The 11,250-nt window shown below is 43.5% G+C and overlaps 1 protein-coding gene and 1 pseudogene across 1 annotated transcript in view; one reads left to right on the top strand and one right to left on the bottom strand.

Moving 5' to 3' along the window:
* Positions 1-508: 508 nt before the first annotated feature.
* Positions 509-1,384, top strand: LOC108297341 (annotated as a pseudogene).
* A 4,179-nt stretch (positions 1,385-5,563) lies between these two features.
* XRCC2 (X-ray repair cross complementing 2) overlaps positions 5,564-11,250 on the bottom strand; it is a 37,303-nt gene continuing 31,616 nt past the window's right edge. The window contains exon 3 of the mRNA XM_017520038.2: positions 5,564-6,921. Coding sequence (XP_017375527.1) covers positions 6,200-6,921 — 722 coding nt within the window. The 3' untranslated portion in view covers positions 5,564-6,199. The remainder of the gene's footprint in view (positions 6,922-11,250) is intronic.

Here is an 11,250-nt window from a genome sequence, read left to right as displayed (position 1 = left end):
TATAGGTGTGCGGTCTCATTTCTGAATTACCTCTTCTGTTCCATTGCTCTATGTGTCTGTTTTTGTGCCAGTACTATGCTGTTTTGGTTACTATAGCCTTGTAGTATAGTTTGAAGCTGGGTAGTGTGATACCTCCAACTTTGTTATTTTTGCTTAGGATTGCCTTACTATCAGTATTTCTTCAGATTTACAGTACTCAAGTGCTTACCATTTGCTCATCATTAGTTCTTACATCTCAGATTTACTTTCTGGGATAATCTTCCTTTGAAGTATAACTTTTAGAAGTTTACTGAAGAAATTTTGGTGGTAAATTCTGTTTTTCTTTATCTGAAAATGTCTATTTCACTCTCACTCTTAGCTAATCCATAAATGAGTAGTCTACATAAAAAATTAATGATATTAATAATACAGCATCTTTTTTTTTTTTTTTTTTTTAGCTAAGCCTTGAAACAAATAAGACAGCATCTTGTGGTTAAAAGTAGAAAACTACTCTTTCCCATCTTACAAGATGGCAGGTGAAAAAGTTGAGAAGCCGGATACTAAAGAGAAGAAACCTGAAGCCAAGAAGGCTGATGCTAGTAGCAAAGTGAAAAATGGTAACCCCAAGGCTAAAGCCCAAGAAGGAGAAGCCCCATTGCAGCCGCAATCCTGTTCTTGTCAGAGGAATCGGCAGGTATTCCCGATCTGCCATGTATTCCAGAAAGGCCATGTACAAGAGGAAGTACTCAGCGGCTAAATCCAAGATTGAAAAGAAAAAGAAGGAGAAGGTTCTTGCAACTGTTACAAAATGTGGTGGTGACAAAAACGGCGGTACCCGGGTGGTTAAACTTCGCAAAATGCCTGGGTATTATCCTACTGAAGATGTGCCTCGAAAGCTGTTGAGCCACGGCAAAAACCCTTTCGTTCGGCCGTTGGGAAACTTGGGGGCCGGCTTCCCCCCGGGGCCCCTTTTGTTCTTCTTCCTTGGCGCCACAGGGGCAAGAGGGTGGTTTTCCTGAAGCAGCTGGCTAGTGGCTTGTTACTTGTGACTGGACCTCTGGTCCTCAATCGAGTTCCTCTGCGAAGAACGCACCAGAAATTTGTCATTGCCACCTCAACCAAAATCGGTATCAGCAACGTAAAAATCCCAAAACATCTTACTGATGCTTACTTCAAGAAGAAGAAGTTGTGGAAGCCCAGACACCAGGAAGGTGAGATCTTTGACACAGAAAAAGAAAAATACGAGATTACAGAGCAGCGCAAGATTGATCAGAAAGCTGTGGACTCACAAATTTTACCAAATATCAAAGCTGTTCCTCAGCTCCAGGGCTACCTGTGATCTGTGTTTGCCCTGACAAATGGAATTTATCCTCACAAATTGGTGCTTTAAATGTCCTAATAATCTAATTAAATAACTGATGACCTTTAAAAAAAAAATAGAAAACTATACATTTGAAGCAAGTGATAAGGTAACTACCATATTAATTTTGGATGGTATATATTAAATGAATGTCTGAACTAATTTTCACATGTATTTTTTTTTCACTAGATTCTCACAATGACCCCAAGAAGAAAAGTATTTAATGATCCTCATGTTTTTTTTGCAGGTAAATAAGATAAATAAATGGGATAAATATTCTAAGATTTGTAATCATGCACTTCTATTATTCTGGTTCCATCCAGCACCCTTGGTGTCTGCTACATATGTAACTTACAGTGTGGTGTCTCTATCTCTTTCTCTTTACAAAGCGGATTCTTTTTACAAGTACCAACATTTCTTCTTCTTCTTTTTTTTTTTTTTTTTTTTTAGACAGGGTCTCACTCTGTTGCACAGACTGGAATGCAGTGGCGCAATCTCAGCTCACTGCAACCTGCGCCTCCCAGGCTCAAGCAATTCTCCTGCCTCAGCCTCCCGAGTAGCTGGGACTACAGGCATGCACCACTACTACCTGGCTAATCTTTTGTTTTTTTTGTATTTTTAGTAGAGACAGGATTTCACCATGTTGGCCAGGCTGGTCTCAAACTCCTGACTTCAAATGATCCATCTGCCTCAGCCTCCCAAAGTGCTGGGATTATAGATGTGAGCCACCATGCCAACCTTAAAATTCTGTAGTGTTTAACTTTTAGTTAAAAATTTTTTTTGCTAGGCCGGGCGCGGTGGCTCAAGCCTGTAATCCCAGCACTTTGGGAGGCCAAGGCGGGTGGATCACGAGGTCAAGAGATCGAGACCATCCTGGTCAACATGGTGAAACCCCATCTCTACTAAAAATACAAAAAATTAGCTGGGCATGGTGGTGCATGCCTGTAATCCCAGCTACTCAGGAGGCTGAGGCAGGAGAATTGCCTGAACCCAGGAGGCGGAGGTTGCAGTGAGCCGAGATCGCACCATTGCACTCCAGCCTGGGTAACATGAGTGAAACTCTGTCTCAAAAAAAAAAAAAAAAAAAAAAAAAAAAAAAAAAATTTTTTGTTAATGAGTATTCTTTTTGAGATGGAGTCTCATTATGTGGCCCAGGCTGGAGTGCAGTGGCACAATCTGAGCTCACTGCAACCTTGGCTGCCAGGGCTCAAGCAATTCTCTTGCCTCAGCCACCCTGGTAGCTGAGATTGCAGGCGTGTGTCACCACGCCCAGCTAATTTTTATACTTTTAGTAGAGACAGGGTTTCACTATGTTGGCCAGGTTGGTCTTGAAATCCTGACCTCAAGTGATCCACCCATCTTGGCCTCCCAAAGAGCTGGCATTACAGGTGTAAGCCACCACACCCGGCCTAACCAGTATTCTTAATTCCTTCCAACATGTCAAATAACAAATCATTTTAAGATAATGCAGTCTTTAGTCTGACATATTATTATATAATTGATCATTTAAGTTAATATGAAAGTTCATTATTTTTTAATCATTTTCCTAAAGAGTAAGTTATAAATCAGTGAATAACAGTCCATTAAATTAACACTTCATTTACAGAAAGAGGAAATGGAAAATTCTATCATATTTAAGGCTAGAATTCTGCTGAGAGTTGCCAAGTTTTTCATACACACTTGGCACATACTTTACAGAGGCTGAAAGGGAAGGTAACTGAATACTCACATCTTTTCTCGAGGGCTGAAAGTAGTACTCTAGAGTAGAGAAGGATTCTGAATTGTACTGACCATACACACTGATGGGGCAAAATTAGCATATTTCCCCAACTTACAAATGTTTATAAATTACTTATATATGGCCAGGCGCGGTGGCTCATGCCTGTAATTCCAGCACTTTGGGAGCCTGAGGCAGGTAGGTCAGGAGTTTGAGACTAGCCTAACCAACACGGAGAAACCTCATCTCTATTAAAAATACAAAAAAAAATCTGGGCATGGTGGCACATGTCTGTAATTCCAGCTACTTAGGAGGCTGAGGCAGGAGAATTGCTTGAACCCAGGAGGCAGAGGTTGCCGTAAGTGGAAATTGTGCCACAGCACTCTAGCCTGGGCAACACGAGGGAAACTCCGCCTAAAAAAAAAAATTATGTCTAACATGTATTGCATATAATAAAAGTACACAAAATTTAGAAAGATGAACTATAAAAAAAAAGTTAAACATATGCATGGCCAGGTGTGGGGGCTCAAGCCTGTAATCCCAGCATTTGGAGGGCCAAGGTGGGCAGATCACCTGAGGTCACAAGTTCAAGACCAGCCTTGCCAACATGGTGAAACCCATCTCCACTAAAAATGCAAAAATTAGCCAGGTGTGGTGGCGGGCACCTGTAATCCCAGCTACTCAGAAGGCTGAGGCAGGACTTGCTTGAGTCTGGGAGGCGAAGGTTGCAGTGAGCCAAGATCACGCCACTGCACCCCAGCCTGGGCAACAGAATGAGACTCCGTCTCAAAAAAAAAAAAAGAAAGAAGAAAGAAACTTCCATTACTAAGTGCATTTACAGATAAATAGTTTTAACTGAAGAGGAAACCTAGAAATGAACAAGCCCATGAGGACACTACTCCAAATCCTTTCACTTTTCCCCGGAGTAACTCAGATACATATGTGACATATGACATTCTGACATACAGATTGAAGGTGACTGCTGAGGTCAATCTAAACATCAAACTGATACAAATTGATCTCTTCTTTAATTAAATGTGTCAAGAGAATTTCTAAAATTTTCTTCCTCCACCACAATACATCCCCTTGTATACTCCTTGAGGTGCACACATCCATTTGGGCCATCTCTGCACCAAAGTTCCTGTCCAGGCCGGGCATGATGGCTCACACCTGCAATCCCAGCATTTTGGGAGGCCAAGGCAGTCAATCACTTGAGGTCATGAGTTTGAGGCCAGCCTAACCAACATGGTGAAACCCCATCTGTACTAAAAATACAAAAATTAGCTGGGCATGGTGGCACACGCCTATAATCCCAGCTACTCGGGAGGCTGAGGCAGTAGAATCACTTGAACCTGGGAGGTGGAGGTTGCAGTGAGCCAAGATTACACCACCACACTCTAGCCTAGGCAGCAGAGGGAGAGAGTCCATCTCAAAAACAAACAACAAAAAAAGTGCCTGTCCAGGTCTCAGTTGGAAATGATTCCATCCACTTAGAGGTATGCCTGACTGTTCTAAATACTAGTAATTTGCTGTGCACGGTGGCTCACACCTGTAATTTCGGCACATTGGGAAGCTGAGCTAGATGGATTGCTTTAGTACAGGAATTTGAGACAAGCCTGGCCAACATGGTGAAGCCCGGCTCTACCAAAAAATACAAAAATTAGTAGGATGTGGTGGTCCACGCCTATAGTCCCAGCTACTCAAGAGGCCAAGGTAGGAGGGTCACTTGAACCCAGGAGGTTAAGGCTGCAGCAAGCTGTGACTGCACCATAGCACTCTAGCCTGGGAAACAGAGTGAGATCCTGTTTGAAAAAAAAAAAAAAAAAAAAAGAGAGAAAAGGAAAGAAAAGAAAAGATGCCAGGCACGATGGCTCATTGTAATCCCAGAACTTCGGGAGGCTGAGGCAGGTGGATCACTTCAGGCCAGGAGTTCAAGACCAGCCTGGCCAACATGGTGAAACCAGATACAAAAATTAGCTGGGTGTCATGCTACTTGGACTGCACTCCAGCCTGGGTGACAGAGTGAGACTCCATCTCAAAAAAAAAAAAAAAAAAAAAACAAGAAGAAGAAAGAAATGCATTCATGTAAAGTTTCTTGAGACAGAGTCTCCCTTTGTCGCCAGGCTGGAGTGCAGTGGCTCGATTTCGGCTCAACGAAAACTCTGCCTCCTGGGATCAAGCAATTCTCCTGCCTCAGCCTCCCGAGTAGCTGGGACTACAGACACGTGCACCATGCCCAGCTAATTTTTATATTTTAGTAGAGACATGGTTTCACTGTGTTGGCCAGGATGGTCTCCATCTCTCGACCTCATGATCTGCCCGCCTTGGCCTCCAAAAGTGCTGGGATTACAGGCGTGAGCCACTGCACCTAGCCTGTAAAGTTTCTTCAACAAAAAAAAGTACTTAACGAAATTCCAAAAATGTGACACAAAGTTATAAATGTCCAGCTTATTTAGGCAGATATATGTAGTATATGTATACATTATTTATTTGCTTTTAAAGCAAGCTTAATACAAAGTTTAATTGTTAATACCACTTTGATTCAACAGCCTAGAAACAGAATAGTCTTTAGTTTTATTGTACTATAACAAATCCATTCTGTAAAGAAATACCGTTAATTCCCCTAGAGTTTAAAACTTTAGGGCCGGCGCGGAGGCTCACGCCTGTAATACCAGCACTTTGGGAGGTCAAGGCAGGTGGATCACTTGAGGTCAGGAGTTCGAGACCAGCCTGGCCAACATAGTGAAACCCAGTCACCATTAAAAATACAAAAGTTAGCCAGGCATGGTGGTGGGCACCTGTAATCCCAGCTACTTGGGAGGCTAAGGCAGGAGAATCTCTTGAACCCAGGAGGCAGCAGTTGCAGTGAGCCGAGATCGCGCCATGGCACTCCTGCCTGGGTGACAGAGTGAGACTCCATCCCCAAAAAAAAAAGAAAACTTTTGGCCAGGTGCAGTGGCACATGCCTGTAATCCTTGTACTCCGGGAGGCACACATAGGGGGATCCCTTGAGGCCAGGAGTTCAAGGCTGCAGTGAGCCATGATTGTGCCACTGCACTCCAGCGAGATAGATAGAGCGAGACCCTGTCTTAAAAAAGAAAAACTTGCATAATACCCTGCAAAAGACTATTTTATGATATATATCAACAAAATTCAACCCCACTTTCTCCAATAATAAAAAAATGTTTTTTTAAACTCTTACTTTTTAAACAGCGTGAAACTAATGAAAATTGGTTTCTGCTTTTTGAATCATCTTGTTTGGAGAAAAATATCCTGTGCTTCACCACTTGCTGCCATGCTTTACAGAGATAGGGTCTGTAGTCTATATCCACGTCACACAGGCGTTGGGAGGCATGAGAAGGTTCTTCCACCGAGTTCGAGGCTTTCTGCATTATAGTTTGTGTGGTTGCAAAAAGAACCAGGCGATAGTTATTTACAAGTTTCTCTAAGAACTGAGAACATTTCTTCAGAGTAGACTCCTGTAAGTTAACATTTTCTCCTCCATTGACGCGGTCGATCCAGTAAAAAGCTGACAGGCTATCCAAAATCAAAAGGCAAAGAGACGGGCGACTACAGAACATACTTTCTAGTGAGTAAAGCGTGAGAAGTAAGTGGGTGCTGCTACTGCAGTACACCAAAAACAGTCTTCCCAGGCAGCACTTGATCATTTCTTCAGAGCTCTGGGATAGTCTGTGCTCGAGGATTGTAACAAGCCGGAGCATATCAAAGTGGTAATCTGTGTCAATAAATGCGACTTCTACTTCCAGGCCTCCTTCTGATTTGGGAAGTATACATCGTGCTGTTAAGTGATAAAGCATTTCTGTTTTTCCTGTTCCTTCTGGGCCATGAAATTCAAGAATATCACCTGTGTAAAATTTTAAAATCTCAGTCAAAATGCAGCAGCTCAAGAGTAGGCTACAAAATGCAAAGTCTGCAAAAAAGTTTAAAAAGACATTTACTGGAATGTGAAAGAAAATCTAAATTCACTTGCTACAATGGACCCATATAAGCAAATACAATAGCTAAGGAAATGAAAGCGCACTGGTGAGGTTGGCAGGAGCTAGGGGACGCTCCTCCGGCCAGGTTCACATGCACTCCCATTTAAACTTGCGAGATTCCACAGATGTAGGGCCTTTCCAAAATCCGATTCCTAGAGTACACACCATTTCTGGTAGTTGATTCCACCATATCCACTCTTCCCCCTTCCTAAAGTATAAAACCCTAATTTGATGGGGAGGGAAATGTGTCCACTTTAAAACTATTTTTCTTAGTCTCTTTTGAAAAGAAAGGTTACCAGGTAACACAGCTGTTGCCAATGAGATGCAGGCTGCTCGCTGTTGATGATTTCTTAGTTTTGCTTTCCTATCCAGGGGCCACTTCTGCCCTGCCACGCCCTCCTGTGGAGGTGGAGCAGCCATCTGGAAGCAGTGAGGATGAAAGCCCACCCTCAGGAGGGCACGGAAGACAGAACTACCCAGGACACTACTCTGGGCATATGGAACCCCTGCCAGCCAAGCACAGCCTCTCTCTGTGCCGCTCAGGATGTGAGGAAAACGAGCTTTCACCTGGCCAAGCCACTAAGTTGGACTTCTCTGACATGCAGGAGAAAGCACTCTCTTAATGAGGGGCTTCTCAATGTTATGGGGGGAACAATTCTGGATTTTGTGGTTTCACATATTATTGAGGCAGTCCGTGGCTCTCAGGCCCTAAATGCCAACAGCATCATTCATCCAACTGAAAACGCCCTTACACATTCCCAAACTGCCTCTTCAATTATTCTTTGCTACTTGTATTATCTCTTAAAACTATGTCCAGCTGCATTCCAAATCATTTTCCTAGCATTAAATATCAAAGTCAACTACTCTGAACTTTAAAGACTCCAACCCTCCTTCCATATAGGTTCAAATAACTCACTGAGGACAGCACAAGTTAAATCAAATGACACTGTGGAAGTTGCTCTGCTTCTAGAGCCTTTCAAAATCCACTCAACAGTGGCATTCGACTCTTGCTTGTAATTAATTTATGGCTGAACTACCTGATTGGAAACACAATGTTAAAATGCAGATTATTAGCCCCAACCAAATGATGGTCTATATAAGAATTCAATTACTTTATTTTCTTATTATTTTGACATAAAGTCTTGCTCCGTTGCCCAGGCTGGAGTACAGTGGCGTGATCTTGGCTCACTGCAACCTCCACCTCCTGGGTTCCAGCAATTCTCCAGCCTCAGCCTCTTGGGTAGCTGGGATTATAGGCATGCGCTATCACACCCAGCTAGTTTTTGTATTTTTGGTACAGATGGGGTTTCACCATGTTGGCCAGGCTAGTCTTGAACTCCTGACTTCAGGTGATCTACCTGCCTTGGCCTCCCAAAGTGCTGGGATTACAGATGTGAGCCACTGCACCCGGCCTTTATTATTATTATGAACAAATCATTGTATATTGGAATATTCATAAACAATATGTAAGAAATCTAGGCCGGGCGCGGTGGCTCACGCCTGTAATCCAAACACTTTGGAGGCCAAGGCAGGCGGATCACCTGACGTTGGGAGTTCAAGACCAGCCTGACCAACATGGTGAAACCCTGTCTTTAAAAAAAAAAAAAAAAAAAAATCTAGGCTGGGTACAGTAGCTCACACCTTTAATTCCCAGCACTTAGGAGGGCCAAGGCAGGAGGATCACTTGAGCCCAAGAGTTTCATATCAGCCTGGTCAATATAGTGAGACCCTGACTCTATAATAAAAAAAAAAATAAAAAAAAAAAGCCAGCCATGGTGATCTGCATCCATAGTCCCAGCTAATTGGGAGGCTAAGGTTGGAGAATCAGTTGAGCCCAGGAGGTAGAGGTTACAGTGAGCCAAGACTGCACCAAATTTCCACCATAATCTTACATACAACTTGGAATTCTAAATTTACCTTAAGAAGAACTTTAAAAAATGATTCCACCTCAGCCTCTGAAGTAGTTGAGACTACAAGAAGTGTCATCATACCCAGCAAATTTTTGTATTTCTTGTAGAGACTGGGTTCCACCATGTTGCAAAGTCTGGCACCTAACTCCTGGGCTCAAGTGATCTGCCTGTCTCAGCCTCCCAAAGTGCTGGGATTACAGGCATAAGCCACCATGCCTGGCTTAGGCTTTCTTATAGCACAGTATGTTATCAGTTTTCATAGACTTCTCTTTTGCATTTAAGAATTCTACACAGGCCTGGGCACAGTGGCTCATATCTGTAATGCAGCACCTTGGGAGGGTGAAGCAGGAGGATCACTTGGACCCAGGAGTTCATGATAAACCTGGGCAACATAGGGAGATCCTGCCTCTACAAAAAATTTGAAAAAAGAAATAGCTGGGTGTGGTGGCATGTGCCTATAGTACCAGTCTCAGCTACTGAAGAGGCTGAAGTGGGAGCCTGCGAGGTTGAGGCTACAGTCAGCCGTGATCATGCCACTGCATTCTAGCCCAGGCAACAGAGGGAGACTTTGTCTCTTTAAAAAAAAAAAAAAAAAAAAAAAGATTCCAGCCTCAAGGAGAACTATTTTGCTATTAACAACTGTCCATATAATTAAAAGTGAACATAGCAAATAAACCTGTATTCCACCCAGATGTTCAGTGTGCCCTTTCCTACTATGCTACTGAGGAGCTAAGCTGAACCCCCCATTCCTACCCGGCGTATTTTACTGCCCTATGTGGTAGAGAACTATGGACCATGCAGAAGCGCAGATAGGGAAACCAATAAGCAGACCACAGCAAATCCTCCCTCTCCTGCTCAGAGAATCCTCCCTCTCCTGCTTGCAGAGAAGTAGCCAGACAGGCTGACCCTCAGCAACTAAGCTTTCTAGAGTACTGCATGCCTCAAAGAGGCTGCCTCATACATGTCTTATTTGGTCCTAATAACACTGAGGAAAGGAAAGCGAACTCTATCATCTCCCATCATCACATGGATCACACTACATAATCACTGAAGATTTACTTGATTACATTTCCTGTTAGCTTCTCTAAGGCTGGGACTTGAGTATTCTGTCCCCAGCACAAAACCCAGGAACTTCTGAGTGTGCTTCATCAGTTACCGTCTTCTTGAGCTCCTCTTGAGAGACAGCTAAAGAATAAAAATGCAAGTCTTGGTTTGTGAGGGTTAAGGGCCTAAAAGCCAATTGTGGAACTGGCATTTTGAAAGGAAGCAGGTCTGGTAGGGAGCGACAGCTGGGGTGTGTGGCTTTGGTGGCAGAGTTCACGAGGTAGGGAAGTCCGAGACCAGGTTTGACAAAGTGACCAACACAGGAGGCAAAGCAAGAGGAGCAAACTGCCTGGTGTAGGGCCTGCTGCCCAGAGACTACAGGGTGCTCACACTCAGCATGGTGAGGGCCTCAGTCCTGCAGGTGATATGGTTTGGCTGTGTACCCACCCAAATCTCATTTGAATTCCCACATTCTGTGGGAGGAACCAAAGGGGGGCAGTAATCAAATCATGGCGGCAGGTCTTTCCTGTGCTGTTCTTGTGACAGTAAGTCTCACAAGATCTGATGGTTATTACTAAGGGAGAGTTTATCTGCACAAGCTCTCTTTGCTTGCTGCCATCCAGGTAAGATGTGACTTGCCTCTGTCATGATGGTGAGGCCTCTTTAGCCATGTGGAACTGTAAGTCTAATTAAACCTCTTTCTTTTGCAAATTGCCCAGTCTTGGGGACATCTTTATCAGCAGCATGAAAATGGACTAATACAGCAGGTAAACCTAATGTAGTGATTTAAAAGTTCTTCTCAAAGATGGGTTTGGAAGCATCTGCACAAATCAAATACAGACACAAAGTAGACTTTTCTTTTTTCTTTGAGACAGGGTCTCACTCTGTCATCCAGGCAAGAGTACAGTGGCATGACCTCAGCTCACTACAACTTCTGCCTCCCAGCCTCAAGCCATCCTCCCACCTCAGCCTCCTGAGTAGCTGGGACCACAGGTATGTGCCACTATGCCTGGTTAACTTTTGCATTTTTTTGTAGAGACAGGGTCTTGTTGAGTTGCCCAGACTGGTCTCAAACTCCTGGGCTCAACTGATCCACCCACCTGAGCCTCCCAAAGTGCTAGAATTACAGGTATGCACCACCACAGCCAGCCCAAAGTAGAAAATTTTAATTCACATAATTCACATTGAGTATTCCAGCAAAAGTTTAGCTTTCAAAATCCTATGGTTTTTTTTTTTTTTTTT

Source organism: Cebus imitator, unplaced genomic scaffold, assembly GCF_001604975.1.
Source record: "Cebus imitator isolate Cc_AM_T3 unplaced genomic scaffold, Cebus_imitator-1.0 Scaffold20, whole genome shotgun sequence".
Lineage (NCBI taxonomy): Eukaryota > Metazoa > Chordata > Mammalia > Primates > Cebidae > Cebus > Cebus imitator.
This window is presented reverse-complemented; position numbering and strand designations above follow the sequence as displayed.